The sequence below is a fragment of the Varroa destructor genome, unplaced genomic scaffold (assembly GCF_002443255.2).
Source record: "Varroa destructor unplaced genomic scaffold, Vdes_3.0 BEIS01000001.1, whole genome shotgun sequence".
In the NCBI taxonomy this organism is placed as follows: domain Eukaryota; kingdom Metazoa; phylum Arthropoda; class Arachnida; order Mesostigmata; family Varroidae; genus Varroa; species Varroa destructor.
In genome coordinates this window covers 35,656,516-35,681,062 of record NW_019211454.1, presented here as the reverse complement: position 1 = coordinate 35,681,062, position 24,547 = coordinate 35,656,516, and the positions used below count along the sequence as shown (strand labels likewise).

Here is a 24,547-nt window from a genome sequence, read left to right as displayed (position 1 = left end):
TTTTTTTTGTTCCCCGAGTTATTGAAGTGCTGTCCTCATGAAGGATACGGATCCACTACTTCAGCTCGTCGTTTGATGTAACTCCTGTAGTCGCTGCCGCTCGTGCTGCAGCGGACGCTTTCCTTCCAGATTCGCGTCAGCGGTTCCGGAGACGCTGAATTGAGCTCAACATGAAGACGAGCTGACGGCCGGCAGGCAGACGCTTGAAAGCTTACTTCTTTAGTTAATCGGCTGGTTCAGCGTTGTTAGCGTTACTTGTCGCTCACCGGAAACCAACTTCCGTTTCTCTTCTAAACGAGTCGCCCGGTTAACGCAAGCGACCGCTACTGACGAACTAAGTGTAGCTAGCCCAACACCACGCCATCTCCCGTGCCGACTTTGCGCCATTTCAACCACATTGAGTTGAAGCATCTATGCGGTTAAATGTATAGGACAAATTTGACGGTTGGTTACTGCAAAATTGATGTTCGCTTCCGGGAGATTCGGACCGAGTTTAAGCGTAATGTATATATGGTCCATATAACGAGAATAGCCCTGGCTAACATAACACTTAGTCTTTTCTGCATGTTTCTGTCGTAGCAGTCTAATGAAAACCTCTACACAATTGCTAGAGCCACGCATTGAGTAAGATTAGTAAACAAAAAGGTGGTCGAACTGATCAAAGGCGTGATCCCAGACACAGCGGCGCAATGGCCCAAAAGCACGATAATGAGTAGCTTCGTATATCTCTTCAAGGAAATGCTTGTTGCATATTTGTTAGCTGCTGTTGCTGCTGTCAGGTAACAATAAATACCGCCTTGTTTTAAAAAAGTAGTAATAGGGATTTTATAGGGTTAACTGAAAGCAGCCTATCGAAAAGTTATTTGTCGACAGCCTTGCCTTTTCAGAGGGTGGGATTCGGCACTGCCTTGTCGTAGGATTCAATGTAGCGTTAGGCTGTATGCCAATAAAATCCCAATGGATCTGAATAAGAGTGAAATTGTACGACCTGTTATAAACGTCTGATAGAATGGTAGAGAATAGGATAGAGCTCGTTTATTTTCAGGACTTAAGTTTTATTTAGCAATGTATTTAGAAATTCAGGGCACTGTTTGTACTCTCTACAACGAAATTTCGTCATGAAAAGTTCTGTTATATCATCAATATAAACGTTTAAGCAGACTTACATAGACGTCTACATAGAACTTGGAAACTCCTCTTACAGCATAGCTTATACTAAATCAAGTATACTACAGAAGTTAGCATTGCAGAGATGTGCCTACTAGAAAATCACTGGCCCAAACCATGTGCCATATTATCTTCAAGCAGATTATCGAGCTCTTAGGTCGTTAAGGATTAATCAGAATAGACAGACATCAAATTACCGGCGAAATAACCTTGAGATATTGAGAAGTAATCCCAGAAGTGTCACCATTTATAAGATCAATGAAAAGCTTATTTGACCGCTCTCTCGTTGAAGTAATAAATGTTTGAAGGTCTGCGTTAGGTAATAACATAAAACATACTTGCAAACTTTTTATGATCTTTCAAACGCGGCACTTCTCATTAAAAATTTAATGAACGATTCTTACAACCGGAGCATTCGGCCTTTTAAATGACAATAGGGCAATAAGGCTATTGAATTGCCAATGTCATCATTCACAAGATGCAGCGTCTCACGCACAGAGACTAAAGATGTTTGAATGCACAAAGAATGCTACGTGAACGTATCTCGCGAATACTGTAGGTAGCAAATACTTTACGTCTACGGGTTGTTATAGTGGTCACTTAACCCATATAATTGGGATATAATCAAGTAGATAAAGGAATCCTTGAGCTTTAGGTGTACGGTAGCTGGTATAATTCGAATCGTGTACCACCCGTTTTATTAAGCCTAATACATTTCATAGCGTCAAAGTAAAGGGTCTGATCTTTTCGCAAAACAGATTTGCATGCAGATTAATAATATCTTTTGCAAGGGCTGGAATACACAGGCAACTATATTTATAAAGGCTTTGGAACTTTGGTGAACAGTTTTGTACCTAGCAGAAAATAAAGGATATATATATATTGTTTATGTTGTTTTTTTTATTTATGGCGCACAAGGTAGTATACGGTGAGATTAAGATATATCTTTTAAGGGGCCCGGTTCAGTGCCAACATGTTTCGTGTAAATCTTTATCCTACTTAGATGTTTTATGTCAGTTCTTATATTCTGCAAATGATTCATCTCGGTCAAATAATGTAACACAGCTCTTGTATACGACAAACGTCTGCTGAATGTCTAATTGGCCGAAAATGAAAATCTCCGTTATTATGAATGTATGCACGTAAAACTTGCACAATCGGTACAACTCTAATGCATAAATATCCGCGCGCGAGATAAGCCTTTTTGTCATACCGTTGTTGCCTCATTTTTGGCGACTGTTGCCTTCTGTCACTGCTTGTGCTGCCCCTACGCATCATCCTATATCCTATACTTCCGTTTCTCGTACGGACACATACACACAATGGAGGCTTTAAACACACGCACAGCCACATGCTCACGTCTCCTTTTTTTCCGTGGTTGTTCTTTTAGCAAGCTTCTTCGCTTGTTCTGTCCCGCAGCCTGCTTTTCCTTTCTCGTGACCGTTCTGCCTTGGCATTGGAAGTGTGTGCAGGACGTGGTGATCGCGTGACTTATGTCACTAACAAGGAAACAGCCTTCCATTGCGACCGGATATGGGAAAAGGCGCTAGAGAAAATGTGCATATACCGCGGGTGATGACGCCTTTGCTAGAGTTTGTCCTGTTGCTACTGCCGCTGCTTCAGTAAGATCTTGTGTGCTTAAAGAAGATAGCAGCAAAGCGGCACAAGCAACTTACGGAGCATTCTCCAAGGGGATTTCTTTACCGCCATTCTCCATGTAGCGGTTTGCACCGTTCAGCCAACGGACCAGACGTACACACAAAGTCCCCTTCAAGGCAAGCCGCAGAACGGCTTTCCCTAAGCCCAACAGCTCTAACAGCCGGGTCTAAGGTTCTTGAAGCAGCTACCGAAAAACCGTTCGTTTCAGAGTAAACGACGGCTCAGGAGATTTCTCTTGTTCCATATGCTTCCACCTAGAAGTTCTTCCAACAGCGAGCTGAACGCTGGACTTCTTTCGACCCTTCTTAGTCTCTTCTTTCTGTTCTTATCCTATACACGTGTAATAATTTAACACTCTTACTATCCACGTAGCATGACCGACTGATTGACTGACTGACAGACATGTACCTTTACCAATGAGTAGAATGTCTTTTTGTGTATGTACATAACAGTTGCGCTGTATACCTATGTTGCTATCGCTTCTGTTGCTAGGACAAGCATACATTTTTGGCATATCATATAAGATATATATGGCCTTTGGCAAAACATTTCGAAATAGATTTTTTTTACTATTCACTGGCTTGCATGTACTGTATGCGGACACATTTATGTGCGATTTAGAAGACAAATTACTGTGTCGACTTTGTCACTTCGATAGTAGCAACACACAAATATAATAAGCATTTATTTTTATTTATGTAGCCTATTTGATTCCGAATAAAATTAACTAATTAGTGAGATAGAAAAAGGCGATATCAAAAGGATACTTCAGTGAAAATAGCCGACGAGCTGGTCAGTTAAGCCATGCAAGGAAATACCACTACGACCCCGCGGCAGCAATTGTTCTTAAGTGTCGTTTCGAATCATCCAAACATAGGCACTAGTGTAGGCTAGTGAAGGTACCTCATCCTGATAACTTGGAACATTACCCGCAGTGTCGACCATTGACCAGATGACCATTGAGGTTCGTTAAAGAAAGGTCCAAGCTTTAGAGCTAGCCGGCTGGAATGGAAATAACCTCAAAGGGGACTCTCCGTGAAACTTCTTCTTGAGTGGCTCTTGCATCTTCGAAAACGTGGTTGGGTCGTCATAGTGGCGGATGGATCTCAACCAACTATCCGGATTCTACCGAAGCGTGGTAGCGAGGTCACTACACTGGATGAAGGGAAAGCAGATAACGTAGCTGAAGACGGAGGGCGAAAGGAAAACAAAAAAAACAGAGCGTGAAAGAAAGAAAGGAAAAGATAAGGATTCAGCAGTAAGCGCATGCCCAAAAACCAAAAAGGGATGGACAGGGTATTGGTGGGCCAGTTGGGAAGAGACCAAAATATTTGGAAATTGACTGGCTGCCAATAACCGGGGAACGATGAGGAGTCACTGTCGGCGTTTTGTGGGGCAAGCGCTGAAGTCCGGAGATCTCTTGGATTTTTTTGGTGAAAGGGGCAGGCAAAGGCGATCCGGCCCCAACAAACGCTTTAAGAACCACGGAGTCATAGATCGCGTTATAGAGCCAGAGAAAAGCAGCTTGATGTCAATAATGGGGAACTCTGTGGGGTGTTTTTTTCTGTCTGTTCGTTTGCGTTAGTCGGAAAAGCACTATCGCCAAGCCGAGGTGCTCGAGCCATGAGAAGGGACAGTGAATAAATGCAGAGAAAGAGACAGAGGTAAAAAAGGAGGTGAGTGGAAGAAAGGGAGATGGACAAATGGAAAACAGCAGCAACACATTCAAGTGCGATATAGTGCCTGCTTTCTTGACTAGCGACGCTTGCCATGGTGTAGTCTTTGTAAAAGAGAGGCCCATCATCGACGATCTGTGCGAATGAGAGGGATCGTTTCAAATTATTGCTTTCTGAACAAAGAGCATAGAAACTGGGCAATATCAACACGGATATAGATGCTTCCGTTACTACCTTTGTCCTTTTTACTGCTGCTGTTGCCACTCTTGTGTCACTCTCCTTCCAAACGCAGCTGTACAGCGTTTGATCAACAACAGTCCCTCCGGTACACAACTGTCTCGTCGTTATATACTTATTTCGCCTGCGCCACGTCCATCGGTCGAGATCGTATCAGTGGCGAACGGAACGAGGGGTCTGTCAGGGCCACTGGACAGGCGTGTGAGCTCACATACTACCAGCACGGAAATTAGTCCAGAAGCTACAAAGGAGAGTACGCGAAGAAAGCAGGGCATAAACAGTACTGTCCTATAAACAAATACCTAAGTGCGACACGCATTCACGTAAAATGGTGCAATGCTAAAACACCTATTACATTCCCGACGTTGTGTATGAATGAAACGACCAAGTTATAGCGCTATAGTAACAATCTCTCAAAAATAAAGAAGACAAGGACAACACAAAAACGATGAAGATTCTTGCAAACGTCATTGTTTATTATAATTTTCATTCAATGTTGTTGTGTTTTGTTTGTTGTTGTAACAGAAGCAAGAAGTATATGTATGGGAACGAGACTCACCGCGGTGTTAACGAAATTAAAATCATCATCACTATTAGAATAATCATAAAAGTCTTTCATCGTTATGCTCCTCTTTTTCGACATTTTTAGCATTATTGTCATCATCGGAGAAATGAAAACATTCTATTGTATATATATATATATATATATATATATATCTATCTATCCAACGCGTCCTCCGAACACTGCTATTGTTCTTGTGGTCGACGTATTATCCCGAATAAGAAAAGCATAATGAATCTCATTTCAAATCTGCTGGTCGTCTGCATACTCAAGTAATTACGCGTCATGGGGACGTGCCAGACAGCCATACACCTGTTTGATGGTACCCTAAATGCAACGATGACGAATGGATGACATTAGGAGAAGATGCTGTTTCGGATTTCGGCAGCGAGCACCATTGCTAAATATAGACTGTTTGGCCCTGTTCTTACGCTGGTCTTCGGTTTGTCAAGTTTGCGCCTTCCCCGAGGGCGCTACGCACGTCCATAGACACTATGGCCCGAATGGGTCTGTAGAAGTAATGAAGGGCGGACAACCCAATTCGTCGTCGAACAATATGAATAAAAACAAATAATCAGCTTGACAAGGGAAGGAATATGACTAGCAAAATAAAAAACGAAGGAAATTATCGTCGTCTAAAAAAAACAAGCAATCTACAAATGAAGTTGCCTCTTCATCTCTTTAATAGCAGCCTCACTGACTCTAGCCAGCAGCGGATCTACTATCGCCGCCATGAGGTCCATGAGATGAAAAAAATATGTCGTCGACTTCGTCGTTCCTCATACATGCCCAAAATGATCACTTAGTGCGTACGTGCCTGGAAGAATACAGTTTGGCATGGTCTGGGCACCAATGACTCCCCTCACCTACCGTCTGTTCCCTTGTAGAGATATGAATTATCTCTATAGATCAGATTTGTGTACCAGCGTACGTTTGGTTTCTATCTCTCGTAACAGGTGAATGTGTTATTCCGGTTTCTCATTTATTATCTTGTTGTATCATAGGACTTTCGTGCATGTATAATCGCTCATTTGCCTGCTGCTGTCTTCCTGCTATCTCTCAGTTCATCTTGTTTTGTAACTTCTCCAGCCTTTTCTTTTTCACGTCGCCAGCGTCATCGCCATTATGTTACTATATTTATCATTATTAAGATCATTGTGGCTTCATTTTTAGCCATCATCCCATCCTAACCTGCACTCTTGGTATTTACTTCAGTCGTCATCTTATCTCTCTCCTTTCCCTTGTTATTTCATCATCTTATTCTCTAAACCGATTCCTTTTTTCTTCACATATATCTGCCCACCATATCGCTTCTTACCTACATCACTATAAGTAACTGGATGGATCATAGTACAGTTTACATACCACACGCGCCCAGCGCCTGCCCCGCTATTTCAAACTCCGTGAGTTTTCTTCCCCCGAACTATGTCTCCCGTTTCGGGTCTTCTCTTAACAGCCTGTTAAGTCTATTACCGCTGGCCCAACGCGTTGCCCACATATGGTTTAACCGTACCTAATATTCTAGCTAGCGTTCTTACCACAAGTTCTCTTCTAACATGGTTATCGCTCCGTACAGAAGCATTTCATCGTCCCAACAACTGAGCAAGTTGCAAGCAAGCTACAGTCACTGGTTTCCCCTGTCACGGCCAGGAGCACTGTCGTTACGGAACTAGCTGCAGCCGGCAGGAGTGCACCCGTCGTAATGTAGGTGTGGGTACTCTTGAGCCGTTTATATTCACGTGGATGAAACCCCCCGGCTGTATGAGTGTAGAATAACATGGCCTTTTTCGATTGGTTTTCCTTCGCTTTCAACAGCCAGTGAGCTTTTTCCGATCGCCAACACTACTACTACGAACGAAACTCTTCGTCGAAGTTCCTCAAGCGGTCTCACACAGTTTTCCGACTCTCCTAGCATCACCACACAGGAGGAACTGCAGTTGCAACCAGGAGTGCAGCTACCAAAAGCATTTCCGAGTGAGTTTTTATCCTAGGCTCGACGCTGTCAATAGCTTTTCCGCGTACCACAGCATAGTCTATAAGCTGTACTCTTTTACCACCCATAAGTCAGCTCTCGGAACCCCGACTACGACTCGCTCTGTTTCTCTCCTCTGCGGACCCTTCATAGCTTCATTCGTGTTTCACATCGATGTCGTCGTCGGTGCAGTCCTGCAGGCCACTTCTGGTCTACTATGCGATCGACAGGATGCACGATATATATTTACGAATGACGGCGATAGCAAGTCGTTATGATGTAAGCGTGGCAGCCGCTGCATCTTTGGCAATCGTGACAACGGTGGTTGTGATAACGAGGTCGGAGGGCAGCAGATTAGCATTTTGCAACTGCTGCAGCGGGCAACTTGTTAAGGCTATGCACTCCGGCTCGACCCGACTCGCCCCATTGGAGCTTGCTCTTGCCTATATGCCTTCTTGTTTGCTTAATATGAAAATACGGAACTGCTGTAAAAATTGATGGCTTCTGTCTCTGCGACTGCCTTTATGAGTTGATTCGTGGCTGCTGCGGAAAGATCTAGTGGCGTTTTTGCTATGAGCGACTTAACTAATGACATATTTCCGCGCATCATTTGCAGCAGAAGATGCAATGCGACTTACCTGCCAGGTAGTCCAGTTGCTATCATCGCCATTTTCTAGCTCGTTCGTATCGTCTGCAATGGCAGTTGGACGTCGACCACAGTTTCTTCATCAGTTTGTCCTTTTGACCTAAGCCCTTTCTCTTCCACCGTCAACCTGCCTTTTTGATGATCACTGTTTGGTTTGTTGAAACCATGATGAAACCTTTCGTTGCACGTGTTCAACAATAGATTTGTTGATATTTGAATTTTAATAGATTTATGAATAAAATAAAATCTACAAATAGCAATGATGCCGGCTACCTATTCGAGTCAGACGCCCTATTTCCTTGTTCAAATCTGGCACTGGATTTAAATTGAAGAATTGCTGGGGTTGATCAAGAAACCATTATAGGTATCGGTCATTAGTTTACCGGTAGCTCATACAATGAGCGGTCGATGCCGACTCGTGATATTACATACAAGAGATTTACATTTTTGCCATCCTAAATCTATGCTTCTCCGATGCTTGTTAAGAATACTCCCACAGCGAGTCTATGTATATAATATTCATTTGGATGTAGTAGCATCAGATTCGTGGTGTATAGCCCATCGAGCTATCTTGAGTTATTTCTCAGGGAGCATATGTGTACGTAGGGTTGGGTTAAGTCTTCCTATATGAGTTTGTGGGAATGCTCGTTAGTACAGCACGGTAATGTCCATAATACAATTACATAGCAGAGTAATTACTGGCCCAGCGGCTCTAATTATTTAGACAACAGTTTTGCATATGGCAATGAACTTGAGTCGAATAACGGCAACGACTTTGTTGGTGCACACGCTTGCTTGATATAATAATAATATATATATATATATATCAAGTCTATGGCTCAGTAGTGTCCGTGGTCAGCTGGTTCCGGGAAAAGCAACGGCGTTCGCATTGAATCGATCGGCATGTCACTCGAGTAGATACGCTGCTGAAGACTTTGCTGATGCTGGAAATGTTTTGAGTGGATGCACTGATCGCCGATCAGGTGCTGCAGTCTAGAAGCGTTGCCAAGGAAGGCAGAGCTTGTCTCCGGAAAGAGTGGGTCCTCGTCTGCGCTGGCGATAGGACCGAACAAGAAAAAGAGGAACAAGAGAATTGTGTATTTTTATAATCGTTTCTACCACATCATTTATGATACAAACAAGTTTCCCATTCGAAATGACCAAACCAACTAGATCTGTATAGTGCGCCGCTAGTCGACCCAAAAATTCTGGGCAGGGTAAAACAATGCAAGCAAAACCGACAATAGATATCTAGTGCGGGACGAAATAAAAAAAAACATGCGGTCATGTCAAAGCCATGTTAAGTGGAGCGGGAAAGTTGATGGAAAGTTGGGTCTCAAAAATCGATATGTTCTTCTAGTTTCCGTGACATTAATGGCGAGTCAGCAGCAAATAGCAGAGGCAGATCGAGCAGAAAATATAAAATGCCGTCCTTATCACTGAGAAGTGAGCGCTCCTTGGCGTGAACACAAAAGCTATAGGGGGGTAAGAACCAATTCTTCTTTCTCCTTTCGTTAGTAGACCACTAAAGGCAGATTTTCCTTTTCTGCTTTCGACGTCTCTGTCATTGCCCTTGCTTTACCAGCCGCCACCGAGACTGCTGCTATTGCTGCAGGAGAAGCAGCTTCAGTAAAAGTGTAATAAGAATCACAACAGAGCAGGTGATAGTAGCGCTAGTCTTACAAGCTACGAGCTCCGCCAAACAACCGAACGTAGCGAGACTCTTCAGACGCCGTAGGGCTGAGCTCGAAGAGCACCTTAGCGAAAGGGAGTGTAGTAACACTGCCACTGGTATCCTTTTTGCAGCGGTACGGTAACAGCAACGCCAGCGGCTGTAAAAGAAAAGAATCGAAAGGGGAACGAAACAAATGAGATGGAGAGGAGAAGCGAAGAGAAAAAAGAATGAAAAAATAAAGAGAAAAACGAATGAGCACTAAGAATGCGCAGAAAATATGTTACTAACGGAAATGGTGTAAAACAGCGGAATATAGCAGACGAAAATGCGTGACAGCAGCAACAGACAAAAAGATTGCGCGCAAAAATACCTCGAATTCGAGCACACAGACACGTACTGGCTCACAAGCTTCTACAGATATGGTAGCGCACACAGGCGGGCGCACGGACAGACTTACGCGTCCACACACACACACTAATTCGCACTGACAGACATGGGCTGAGTGAGGACTTCAGTTTTTTTTTGGATTTTATGTACGATTGCACACTTCTAGAAAAACTGAAGGGCACTCAACACCATTGGCGAGCATGAAGAGCACAAAGCCACGTCATATAGTGAATGAGACATTTTATTCCGGACAATAAAAGAAACGAAATACGAGCAGCCCAACGGAAAAGACCTTGGCCTATGGGCCCTTCAGAGAGGCCAGTCATCGCATATTGGTGGCTGAGGACCTAGAAGAGCAGCTGGCGTACGGTCAGACAAAAATGCGCGAACTAGAGCGGTGGTCCTTTTAGCTGTCGCTGAACAAGAAACAGGTTGTCTAGGTAGGAACAGTAAATACGAATCGAGAAAACTAAAAGCCAGCTCTTAGCTCATACTAGCGGTTGTTCAGAGCAAATGCATTCGCACGCGCTAGCAAGGAAGACACGTCGTAAGAAAAGAAGGATGAAAGACGGGGACCTGAAGACGAGTCAAGAGTTGTCGGCGTTTGACATCGGGCAGTTTATACAGGCTATAGTGCAGTCCCTATTATTTTAGCGTATGTATATAGGACAACATAGAGAAAATAGAAAAAAATAATCGACTCGTTTATGGTATTGGCAGGCATGCAACTGCTCAGGCTAGTCTAGAAGCTGAGTGATCCGTATCAGGAATGAGTGGGGGAAATCGACAAGCTAGGAAATCGCCTGCTGCTATCCCTTGACAAATAAAAGGGACGAAGCAAAGCATAGGAATAACAAGTAACCCCGTCTAAAGACTCACAGGTGTCCACTAGCACCATCATCTTTAAGTCGCTCGCAATCCGCGGTGAGGTGGTCGGGTGAGCTGAGGCGGCCTAGACGGCATTGGCAAACTGTGACAGCAATGGCCACAAGGGCACAAGCTCCGGCCAAAGTCGCACACGCCACGTAAATCGTATGCAACCGCTCGGAACTGGGCCGTCGATTGTCATCTGGGTTATAGACACGACGTTCGGCGATCGCTTGTGGATAAGCAATCTCTGTAAGAAATAAGTAACAGTGCAGCGCGCTTAATTGGATTGACTCCTAGTTTATATTAGTATTTGTGTTGCAAACCTTTTTGCTTACTGTTAAAAAAGAACGAAACCCATAGAGGGCAAGGATTTTGCTAAGCCCTTTGTGCGTTTATTACGCTACGATGTTTTAGTTCCATGTGTATTCCATTCTCAGAAATGAGGACACGCGGAAACGGGCAAGGACCATTTGGTTGAATATGTTTCCAACTCGACTGGGACGACATCGGAGAATAACAACACAGTAATTGCGCCTTGCGATTTCTACAATATATAAAAGAAAAAAAAATGTCGTCTTCATATGATCGAAACCCATCCGTACAGCGCTTTATTTGTTGATTTTTTGACGTTCGTCAAATAAACGCGAAATTAGAATCCAGGAATTACGCTGATCTTTGGTCCACATCCAGTCTTGGTTCATGTAAGTGATCTATGTCGGTATTAACTATACAATACTATCATCATTAGCCGTCTGCTTTTCCAATAACTCCGCTTTATCGTTTCATGAACAGAGGGAGGCAGACCCTGTGCACCCGTAAACAGTTCGGTGACTAGCTTTCATGCCATTCGACGGTAAAAAAAATATACATTACGGATGTTATGCTATAATAGTCGTGGACCAGCCGGACAGTAAATAGGAATGGATAACGTAACTGACTATGAGTAAAGATGATGGCATTGGAAGGAGTGAATGTAGCGAATCGAAGGGAATAGTAATACTGATTCAATATTTTGGCAAAATAATAACTATATGAATACGAAAGTTTTTAATCGATGCAAATGAATCTTTCTTTTAATATTCATCACGGGAGGCAGAAAGGAGAATGCTTTTTCCGATCCTTTTTGCTAGGTATACATATGGCTTTATCCGTAAGTCTCATATTGTAAGTTGATACAAATCATCACCCATTCTGAACCACACGAATGCCCATCAGGTACACGCATGTCCTTATATGATATAGCGCACTTGAACGTGACCAGATTAAGGAGGCTAAAACGATCGACCACGTAGACAAGGACGCCAGTCAACTACTCTCTGTCAACGTTGTCAGATAAACATACTGTTATATTTATATCTAAGGAAGATTTTTTAATCAACAACCGTACCTTAAGGACATTAAGTCCTTTTTTTTTTTTTATAGAACCTCGACTTGCAGTTCTTTTCTGTACTCCTTCGTTAACTATTATTTAGGAAATTCAACCGACGACCACTTCGCAACGCCAGTGATCTAATGACACAAATCATTTTTGTAACTGTTTCATGTACAAAAAAGCTTCATCGTTCCAGGTTTTTATTCGTTTCGTTTCGATGTTAGCACTCTACTCGAATGAGCTTCGTTACTCAGGTGGTGGTGCATACTCCTCCGTCATAGTACAATTTGTCTTATGTGGTAGTCGATAAATGCTAGTTTTCGGCAGTTCCTTTAATTCCTTCGTTCTCGACCCGCCTCGTGTCGTCACGCATTCATTTTTTTTACCTTCGCAGTTGTCGCCAGCGAAACCAGGCGGACACGAGCAGTAAAAAGTATCCATGCTGGGCCAGCATGAACCACCATGCTGGCATGGGTTCGGGTAACATGGGTCGAGCTCGTCGCGGGTCGCGCAACCGGAGCCACGGCATACACAGGTGTAGTTGTTGCCCCGGTCGATGCAGGTGGCTGGAGCCGCGCACGGATTCGGCTCGCAAAGATCCACCTGCCAAACGTTCACAGAGAGAGAAATAGCAATTAACTGACCACGTTTTAGGTTTTGGATAATACTTGACTGGAACGTTCGCAAGTGTCTACGTTTTTCGTTTAAGTTTTTTGCTTTTGGGCGACGAAAATAATCTGCGCGGCTGATCCATAAACAGAAACGTGATCTTGTTGTTAAGTCAATTGAAGGTGGAGGCGCGCCGATGTTTTGGACAGCCAGTACGTTCCATAATACCTACTTTAATTTCGCATCGGCGTCCTGTATAGCCAGGCCCACAGTGACACTTGTAGCCCGCGATCAGATCCTCGCAGGCACCGTTGTTAACGCATGGCGATGAATCGCACTCGTCATATTCAAACTCGCACAGCTCGCCGCCATAACCCGGCAGACAGTAACACTTGAATTCGCCAACGCCGTCTTCACACATCCCATGAACGCACGGTTTTGATTCACATTCATCGATGTTTACTTCACAGTTCGGTCCCTCAAATCCTGGTGGCAGATAGTGCCGTGAGTAATAAAAAGACACGAAAAAACAACAAAAAAAAACCACACACGGTCACGATCAGCTCGATACAAGAATAAATTTTGATCCATTTTAGCTTGTACCTACGATGACCACAGCTTCACACTAGAGGACATAGATAATGAAAGATTATCGATTGGCGGCGTAAATGTATCTTCTTGTTCCGTCTAGATCAATACGCAAATAGCGCATAATAGGAGAATCTAAGTATGCATGATTAGTTCGCCTTGGCTGTACAAAGAACAGATTAAGCATTGACAACAGCCAGTAGAAACAGCGGGGATGCCAATAGCAACGAAACTACGTATTACAAACGACAACAACCCTATAATTATTATAAGTGGTTTATTCAAGCTCTGTATGGAAGTAGCTGAACATAATCGTATCAGCGGGAATACACGGGCTTTTCCGATCCAAAGAAAGAACCGAATCCGATCCAGCATGAAATTAAAGTGAAGACAAAGGAAAATATAATCGAATACGAAGCTAGAGCAGGCTTACAGCAGACCGATTCGTCACTAGCTACACCATATGTGTAGCTGGTTGCTGTATAGAGCGGAGAATAGACCGAATAAGGGCCTTGATGTGCTTGGCGTGGCCTGGCAAAAGGGAAATCCAGTCATAGAAAGTCAGAGTCAATTGTTGAGAAGAGTAGTCGAGGAAAAGTCGCGAAGGGCAGATCAGAGTTGCAGGACGAGAACATGTGACAGACAGAGGAGATAACGCAGGCTAAAACTCTGGATAGAACGGCGAATTCATAGAATGGATGCAAAGATGGCGGTGCTACAGTAGGAACTGGCAGATGCAGTTTCGTCTCAGGTGCCCCCGGTTTTCCTCGTGCAGTCGAAACTGGCCCGACTTTGCCCCGAGCGCTGCCTGCTAGGCAGAGACGGCAAGTGCATGCGGATGAGGCATCTCGCCCTACTTAGTGCCTTGAGCAGGCTATGGCGCGTGGTTCTACAGCAGTATAGTGTGGTAACGCTGCCAGCTCAACGGATAACCGATAATAGTCTGTTGGACGCTATTCGATAGCGGCATGACGGGAAGACGACATATCCAACTACTGCCGCTGTAAGTACTGCCGTTGCCACCGTTGGTGCGATGCGCTTGACGCGTCCTGGCTTACACGATCCGCCTGCGTCTAATATAATATCACAGCATTTGCCTACGTCGCTCAGACCAACAGTTGGCTCGACCTCTCTTTGTGTTGCCTAACGGAACACATCGCCCGAGCTGAAAATCGTATTGAATTGCGTAGAATAGAAACTACGCGACGAACTATTAACGTACTCGAAAACTGGTACGACAGTGTGGTAACACTTGTATACATAGGACTCTGACTAGTGCAACTTGACAGTATGTAACTTGGCAAGCCAGCTGCCGTCCATTAAGTCAGGGGATTTGTATACGAGTTTATATGTTAAAAGACAAGCGACGCAATTATCCGTTGCGAATACCTACTCGAGCTGTTACTAATGGATTGAAGCAAGTCAACCTGCGTCTGTCGAATTTTCTCCTCGATCGCGTTTCCGCTAGCATTACTTAAGCGCCTGAAACATTGACGCATGTACGTACGTTCGTAATATGCACAATAGACGTTAGGAATAGCAATAGAGACGGAATGATACGTCACCTCAAGAGTGTCTTGCAGTACATATCATACACGTACATCATTATATGTTTGATTTATTCTACATTTTATAGCCACATATCTGACGGAGATGCAACGTACAACTAGGACGTGCAATAGACTAACCTTTTTGACACTGGCACGTATATTCTGGTAAACCAGTAGAGGCGTTGGCTGGCGTCGACGTGCAAGTAGCATTATTCTTGCATGGATGATGCATTTCGCAAAAGTCAGCGTTTTGTTCACAGTTGGCGCCGCGAAAAGCATGTGGACAAAGACACTGGTACAAGCTACCGTGTAAGCCTTCGCTAATGTCAACGCAGAATCCGTTGTTTCGGCAGGGCGATGTTGAGCATGCGTCAAGTTCGTCGCATGTTCGACCTTTAACGCCCGGACAGCAATGACACGTGTAGGTACCCTGAAATAGAGATATAAGTACTCTGCGTTGAAAGCATACCTTTGTCATGTTACATTCTTGCTTCGGCAGCATTAACACAAATTACCCCCATAATGATAAGCTCACTCTTGTGCGATGCCTATTTGACCTATTTTCGATTCAAGACGGTTCTATTTCGTCTAGGTAGAATAATTACGCAAGGAGTAATCTATTATTTTTTGCTCGTATCGGTGAATCAAATGGCCTTTTGCATGATATCGTTGCTAGGTGATATTGATTAGTAGGCAGAATAAATTTTCTGTTGTCGTCGCTGGTGAAAATATAGGGAATGTCTCGAATGATGGGCTTTTTTCTTAATTCTAATTCTGGAAAGGAGAACAACAATTCGTGTTTCGATGACTCAAAGCTAAATTGTCACAACGGTTTGTTTGCTTGGCCAATCGTCTTGCCGCCGAAACGGGTTTACTTCGAAGACCAATTTCATCTATGGCTAATGTTAGGCATATTGTCCCAGGGAAACCTAAAAATGTAATCCTCTATCATTTCTCTGCTTTTCATAAATCGTTTGACTGAATCAAACAGTACAGCGACGGCCGGGAAAAGCAAAGGACGTAGAGAACTGAAACGAAACTTTTGAGGAAGTCGTAGAGAGTCGTTCTGAAAGAAGAAGTCGTAAACTAAGAGGCTAAAAGACAAGCGAACGAGCAGATATTTTCTGGCGTGTCGTGTGCTTCTCTCCCGTCTGCTGAGTGCGTAGGAAGGGCGTCCCAGACAAGGAAATCAAGACAAATATTAAAGGTGCACGTAGGGGATTTGTACGAATTCTCACACCGTTAGCGCGTAAATTCCGCACTTCGTAGCGTTTCGTTCCTCCCAAAAAATACAATTTCACGTCACGACTACACGCCTAGATAGTACACGCTGCGTCGACAAGAAAATCGCTTTCAGAGAAGACGAGATCGCCGCAATCGTAGGCACTAAAAGCGACCGAAGCTATTGGAAGGCAATGCGCGACGCGGATCGGTGGCATCAAGGAGTACAAAATTCCTAGCCACTACTTTTGCATGAGTATATCTGTATGAAGACACGGAGAAGCGTTGCACCTTCACCATCGCTGATGTTGATTACCACGATGATAATGATGATGATGCAGTTGAATTTGGGCCGATTTGCGCTACATTTCTCCTGCAAAGCAGCGAGAATGGTAGCATTAGTGATAGCAGCATATTCAATGTCCTTGTCGACGTTGCAGTTGCAACTTGTAGTCGCCCGCAGTCGTTATTTGTTATGGCCACCGTCAGAACTCCCGTTGCCTCGGCTTGCACCGTTCTACCTTCGCGTTCTTGTTTTTCTGAAGCGGCGGCGAACGAGTAGCGACGTTGCCATCAACATTGTTAGTGACATCGTAAACACAAAGAGAGAAAGAAGGAGACCCTAAGACAGTCCACCAGATCGCGTCTATACCCTCCACAAATGCCTGCTGTTACTCATCCTCTGCTTCGTTCCGGATGCTGCCTCACTTCATTGACGAACAAAAGGTAGCCGTTGTCCAGGATGCCTAGCATTAGATTTTCGATCTATCGTTGCTTTTATTGAGGCGATCTGCCAAGTCTTTCGCTAACGGGATCATTCCTGCCAGTTTTGTTGTGCTTTAAATACCCCCCACCCTCCTCTCCGAAGTAAGCGCCTTTCGTGTCCTTTTTCCAGTTTCCGTTTACACGACTTTGCGACACCAGCTCAGCCGGCTCGACCGTTGGAGTAGAAAAGCCGCCGGCGGCGGCTGCGAAGGTGATACCGAGAAGAGCGGTTGACGAAAAGCACGCCCTCTTCCTTCGACATTGCATTAGCTTCCAATATGTCTCCAGGTGTACAAGTTCGGCCACATTGCACGCTGACCTGCTCAGTTACAGAGCAGAGTCAACAGCGCGGAACGGCTTTTCCATCAGATCGAAAAGCAGACAGAATAAGTACAAGTGACCTAGCAGACTACACGCCTGTAAATTTACGTGGATAAGTATTTTCGCTTCATGAACATGTACAACCTAGCCAAACAGAGACAGTTCAGCGAATCCTGAATAGCTAAAAGCGGTTCCATGTATGTCCGTGGCATAAAATGCGTGGAAGCATATGGACGGCTTCTTTAATTACTATTACTAGTAATATGTATCTAACAATCACAGCAGAGCTAAAAGAGAAGGATGTTGGAGGATGGTAAACGGTGAGGCGCAAACAGGGGGCAACGGGAGATAGCGCAGAGCAACTAACCGCTGGATGCAACTGGGTGTGCAGATGCATAGTCGCCGCACTTACAGAACCTAAGCGTATTTACTTGAATGCGGGCTTCTATTTGAAACTTTCTTGTTTTGTTACTTCGCTTGCTTTTTCCCAAACGTAAACCAGGTGCAAATGAAAGAACCGGTAGAAAAGTGAATGGCCGTAAAGTAGAGAATGTCACAGGGTTTACGTACATAAACCCATGGAGTCACGAGATGCCCAAGCCCCGCTTCGCCTCTATGCATTTACTGCAGATATTGCTATTATTTCTGTCTATACAAACTGAACCTCAAAAAGTTATCCTGCTGGCATATTACCATATGGATATGGGGACGACAGGATAAAATAAATCTGTATATTGGACCGCCAGGCCTCCCAAACTGAGGTGCAGTTTTGCTCGATACTACAGACAAATAATCATATATTGAATATGTATAATTTTTGTTATAATAGGGGTATATTCATATGCACCTAATTTTATGTGCCTAAGTATGTGGATGTACACTTGTACTTGCGTCCTATCTATGCAGGCAAGTAGGTTTATTTATTTTTACATATATAGAAAAGCACAATGTTCGGATAAGCCAAAGTGCACAAAAGATGGCGCCCATAGCCATATAGAGCCGGATACGTGCGCAATAACTGGTCAATGTGCTGTTGGCGGACGTAGGATGGAAATATGAGGCTGTGGAACGGGAGGAGTTAGATATTTCAGCCGGCCGGCATCGGTATGAACAGCAGCAGTCGTAGCAGAAAAAGGCTTCTTTTCGGTAAGAACAGTGCCGTGAAACAGGGGTTTTGCGTGTCATCGGCATCCAGTGACCTTAACTGAGAGACGTTAGGTGTAACGGTATTCTGCACCTACACTTTTCCGTTCTCGCTTTTCCTCTCACCAACTGAATACTTTCCCCCATGTTAGGGTCCCTTGGGGGTCATCAAAGAAGAGCCCAAGGAGAAATACATAACGAAAATATTATTCCTGCCCCAGCGCTAGCAGCAGCTGATTCTATTCTTTCTCAACCCCAATCGCGAAAGGGCATCAGTTCGACTACTTGCACTTCATACATTTCCAATCTGTCTTTGAGAGCGCGAGAAGGAAGCTGCACAGATATTACAGTTCTATTTGAATATGTATGTATACGTTCATCTCGAATGGAACTAGAGGCCACAGGAGGCTACTGGAATGGGAAAACGGAGGGACATTCACCCGAGAGTAGGAAAATCTATGAGATGGTTGAAGGCCAGTAGAAAACTCCGCTATACGAAGAAACCAGGCTTTAGCTAGCACTCATCTACGATGGCAGGAGACCCATTTTTGACTGACTGAAGACACTGCGCAGGACAGACCGTGCAGCACTAAACGAAAGTTTCCTTTGCGACTTTTTGTCTTCGATCAACGAAACGACATATAGGAAGAGTTCCTCGACGTTGGGCTTTACTAACGAATGATTATATTGCATTTAATAAATATGTATTAATTATGTAGGATTGATTCGATGGAGACTTAATTCGTACTCGGACACCACTACATTTTGCACTTCGAAGGACAACCAAAAAAAGCTAAGAACCTAGTCTTCCAAAGATGCTCAAAGCAATTCTGTTACAACCATTTCCCCTGAGAACAGGTAAACTAGCAGATCTGCATTAAGCAAGTGAACGCGGCAATTCATTTAAATCCGCTTTCTGAAATGTCTCAGTAACGCGATTAGGCAAGGGGTACAACTGGAAAGGGATGTTTATTTTACAAAGCCTAAATTTGAATATAACATCGGTCGCTAGAGGCTGCTGTTGTTGATCATGCAGCTACCAACGCGTAAGCAGCTTTTTTGTGTGGACAACAGAAAATGGAAAACGGCCTAGGAACATTCCTAATCGGCTAACAGGAACTAGATGGAAACAGAGGAAGATAAGAATAGGCTAGTGTAAAAATGAGCTTCGGCAATTGATACCATGGCCGTTTGTATTTCGAGGAGCCGATGAAGGCTGATCCTTACGTAAAGATAGGCCAGTGAAACCGGGCTATACAACAACTATTTCCTACAGCTACCGTTGTAATGACTATCTAGCATATTGCATGCGGTCAATGCCAATTTACGCTAAGCAACCTTCTCTTCAAGGTAGAAGGAAGAAGACGTTTGATTTTTATATGCGTTGCTTTCGGCGTCAGCTAGCCTAAAATCTTCCTTGTCTAATTCTATTAGTTTTTAATGCAAAATTTCATGACCAGTTGTATATAATAAATCACCGAAATGACAACGAATGTGACGCATCGCTGTTCTCTGGTGCCTCAAATTCATGTTGCCCTAACCGGAAGTCTATAGATATACGATGATTAAACAAACTGTAGATTTTATTTGAATTTACGTATGATTTTGCCTTCTGCAAGCCGCAGCGTTATCAACGTGATCTAAAGGTGCTGCAGTGTATCTTTGCTTCTTTATTTTCATGAACGGTACACCATCCAACAGCGTTGTACAGGTTTCCCTTTGAACGTCACTGCGTAGTATATAAAACGTAATCCCCCCTGCCGTTACAGCAGGTGCCCGCTCAGTGCTCTCACGTATCGCATGAAGGCGTCCGCAGTGTCGCCACCTCAAATATGACAAAATGGGTCTGAGCGCTATGTTCAAAAATGGTATTTTCTAGATACAAAGTACTACTGCAGGCGAGGATTTTGGTTTTCCTGGTACGCGTCAGACGTAGCAATATAACTATGGCCTGAATGTTTACCTCCTAATATGACATAGGTGGTATCGAAAATAGTCTGCTGCGACTCTTTAGGGAGTTTGGCGCGTAGTGCGAACCGAATAAAAACCTTACGGCAAAGCATAGCCCCAGGGGCGTAGTCGAGCTCAATCAGGCGTTTCGAATGTCACTTGACTGATTACGTCCCTTAAATCTAATTTAAAGATGATCACATTGGCCCTGCTGGGAAGGACACGGTTCTACCTGAGATGAGAAGGTTGATTAGGATGTTCCTGAAGGAGTTTTGTTGTGGCTCGATTATATTGATCATTGCTCGTCTCTCAACTTTGTGAATCTCGGTATACCATTATCCGCGAAAGTTTTGAAGAGGTTGAAATCTCACGAAGGCATTTAAAAAACTAGAACAGTGCCATAAACTGTTGATATAAACTAGAACATAAAAAACATTTCATCAAATTTTAGCGATCTGGTTTTGTAATACATAAAGTCTAAAGTATGATACTATAGCATCTAGATTTTTTAAATACAACCCGCCAAAATATTTTGCCCTACGGCAGGAGTGACCTTGTCTTATGATTAATTGACCATGTTTAGCCTGTATCTATTTGAAAATATGAATTTGGCACTTTATTCTAAAATGCTGAATTTTGGATTGGTTGGTAGAGTTTGACCGTGTCAATGTCAAATGTAAAATACTTCATATAGGTAGTATCACCATTAAAGGACAGCACTTGTGCTCATCGAACTTAGCAACGAGATGTTTTAAGTGGTGAAAAAAATTCAATTAATAACAGTTCGTTCTTTTGATCTCTAATATAGCTCGGAGATGTCTGAATAGAACAAACATTAAAAAAAAAATTATGACAATGCCCTCAATAATGCAATGGTGCTAAACAAATATCAAGCTTAAATGCTATAGTAAAAGTTCAAATTTTTCTTACTTTATGCATTGCATCTATTTACACATTGATTTCAGATAAAGCAAAATAGTGTTTCGGCTACGATACGGCAGCGTATCGCAATACGCTGCCGTATTTTTGTCCATGTTGACACTGATCTTCCCACAACAGTCCACACGAATAGACCTCCTATGTCACTTTTTATTTGCAAATGTATTTAACCAACTAGACTTGCTACTACGCTTTGTTGTAACTCCATCTACGGTACCTGAACCTCATTAGCATTTAGGTAACTCATTGACACTGAGCAAATTGTTCCGCTCACCTCACCAGGGGCTAAGGCGCACACACCACGTTCCGAGCAAAGATCTTCTGAGTCTCGACGAGACTCACATTCCGAATCATAAACAGATATACGAATGTGCCAGACGCGCAAAACGCTTGAAGATTGCACAGCCACTGTGAAGACACGCAAAAAAGAGTCGTGTTAGATACGTTAAAACAATCAATACAACCTTGCCGCTCTAAAAATAAATAGATAACATTTATAGATCATTGATATGTTTACCACTTATGGGAAGAATAGACAATTGAGACAATTTTGTTCACGTTCAGCCGAACAGTGCGAAGGTAATTAACTGAAAATTAACAGTACTTGAGAGAAAATGGGCCATTGTCATGATGTCTAGTTAAACACATGTTGGTCTGCGTAGTTTCGACGCGTTTACGCATATATAATCATTAGCTTCAGTCAGCTGCTAGCGATTGTCGATCGCAGAATGAGCGGTATCATTTTATGAGTTCATATAGTACGAACACAGGTTGTTCCATAAGCCTACCAGTCTAAGGACTGATATTTTGCAAGACTTGTGCATAGGCTTCTCCTTTAATCAGCTCGAAATATTATTATAAGAGGAAAGACAAACGTTTGAAAATACATTGTTCGCCTCACGTGTGTAACTACATTTACGCTAGTGATCAGTTCAGATGAGAGGGTCCTCAAGCGGTAAATGTCGACCATTAGTCAAATAACGTATTGAACGAGTCTCTCCTAAAAATATTTGACTGCCTAAGACGGATGTGACTTCGTCAAAGATCTATCCCTTATACGTGCTTTATGCATATACAAATTTACTTAACCTGATTTCATAATGAATATTCCTTCTTAGACTCGTTTTATTAGCTCAAAAACGGCTCATTAGGGCTTCAACTATTAAGTCCTTCAATATTACATCGCCATGTGACATCTAACAACTTTTTCGGTTAGCAGTTTGTTCCTGTTATTCAAAATTCAATAGCATTATCAACGGGCTACTTGAAAGTATTCAGGTGGCTTAAGTTCATGATAGCCAATAGCAGAAAAAAATCTATCTATAGTAGAAACTCCTCTCTCGATTAACTGGACATTCGCGTCAGTGGTCACCATAACGTTGTTTACACTAGAGTATGCAGTAGACAGGGGGGGGGGGGGGTTCGTTCAATGTTGAGCTCAGTATAATCCACTAAAGATTTGTCCTCAGTCCCGTTTTCCTTATCCTACGTATTCGAAAACTATGCAAACAATAACAATCCGGTAACCGAACATGATGAACGGTAATGTGCTAAGCAACATTCATGCAGGTTACCGTGCCCATTAGTACTTTCTATTTTTAGACAAAAGATTATGGCTTTGGCACCGTAATGTTGATGCCCATAGGATCTGCACAGCGTTTATATTTATATAAATCTCTTGTACCGGCCTCTGCGATATATCGGCAAGCCCTCTTTTCTGTCTGCTGAGTAGGGCGAAAGCGACTCGTTGTAGCAGACGTACAATTCCGCCTTCAGGTTCTAAAACCGGCTTCAATGATTCAAAGGGATGATACAGGATCAAACATGGCTTCCATAAACGAACTGGTCGGACCAGAACAGAAGACCCTGAACGGACCCGACCGAAACAAGCAACAGGCAAAATTAGACACGAACACGCTATAACGATCGGAGTCGCGGACGGTTTGTCGAGTGACAGCCCCGCTTGGCGCTAGCTTCAGCCATCCTCTTCTGTCTGTTTCCAGTATTACCGATAGCAACGACTGAAGTAATAACTCGTTACTACTAGCTGTGCTACCACTTCTGTTCCTTGACCTTTTTTTATTTACTGGCTGGCTATGGGATCTGTCCTATCCTGGTTTGCCAGCCTGTCTGTTTTGTCGCCCCACTCCCTGCCTGCCTGCGTGCGTGCCTTATGCCTGCCTAGCACCACGGGCAGTACTCGACGCCCGTTGTTGCCCCGAAGCTGTTTTGGCTGCAGTACGCCGTCAAGCAACGTCGGGACGAACGGACATAGTTGCACAGAGAAACAGAACAGAAACAGAAAGTGAGGGCTTGATCGCAGGAGGCTGCAGGGTAGCGCTTAATTGCGCAATCAAAGCATTACCAATCTGTTAACAACAACAACTCGGTTGAACGAATCGAATTTGGACGACCGCAAGCGGTGCCAATTCTTGTTGATGGTCAGTTTTTTTCACAGCTTCCAGATACGTGATACAGAAAACGAGGGAAAGACAGGAACTGGACGTCTTTGCTTGTTCCCTGTAACAATAACCTAGTTTTTATGATATACACATGGTCTGCGTAATCACAATCATATGAAAGTATAACGACGATGTCGGCTCTCATAATACCAATACTCAACTAACTGAAATCAGTGTTTTAAGCATTAGCACTAGACGAGTGCTATTTTACTATAACTCGATGCGTTAATAGTACGGTAGACATACAGGGCAACCAGCATCGTTGTAAGCTTGTGGGCAGATCTAATTTGTAAAATTGCACGAAGAGTGATGGTGAGTTCTTTAGAGATTGAACAGGGGCGCTCAAGCAAATTATAATTTAGTATATTAAACACTTCGAATATTAGCTTAATGGCGTATGGACGCTTTATAATCTATGTATATATATATATATATATATTTCCAGACAGCTATTTCGGTTTGTAGGGCCAGTAACAATTAATTACAGTTCCGATTCGAACGGACCATTTTACCGCTATGCCATCATCGATACGTACGTTTACAACGTCTTGCTAGACTCATAAGATCGGAAAAATGTAGGTGATGGCAGAATGTAGGTGTAGGCACTTAATGCCTCTTCTACAATCTATTTTATTATAGCGGAAAAGCCACTAGACGGAATGCAACAATACAGAACTCTAAATATAATGATTATAATGTTCCTTTTGATTTAATCATACGTATCGTATAGTATATGTCACTGACGGAACTCTGACTAGAACTTTGGCGCCCAGGAG

General features: G+C 43.4%; 1 protein-coding gene across 4 annotated transcripts in view; it reads right to left on the bottom strand.

Annotated features, from left to right (window-relative positions):
- Window positions 1-5,188: 5,188 nt before the first annotated feature.
- LOC111254723 (uncharacterized) overlaps window positions 5,189-24,547 on the bottom strand; it is a 43,517-nt gene continuing 24,158 nt past the window's right edge. Inside the window, exons 4-10 of one of the 4 annotated variants that reach the window (XM_022815872.2) lie at window positions 21,584-21,717; window positions 15,109-15,400; window positions 13,065-13,318; window positions 12,610-12,826; window positions 10,861-11,098; window positions 9,603-9,751; window positions 5,189-8,967 (exon numbers count right to left, since the gene is read on the bottom strand). In XM_022815872.2, coding sequence (XP_022671607.1) covers window positions 8,759-8,967; window positions 9,603-9,751; window positions 10,861-11,098; window positions 12,610-12,826; window positions 13,065-13,318; window positions 15,109-15,400; window positions 21,584-21,717 — 1,493 coding nt within the window. In that variant the 3' untranslated portion in view covers window positions 5,189-8,758. Of the gene's footprint in view, window positions 8,973-9,602; window positions 9,752-10,860; window positions 11,099-12,609; window positions 12,827-13,064; window positions 13,319-15,108; window positions 15,401-21,583; window positions 21,718-24,547 lie in introns of all 4 variants that reach the window. The other 3 variants (XM_022815877.2, XM_022815884.2, XM_022815893.2) reach the window with 3 other exon arrangements.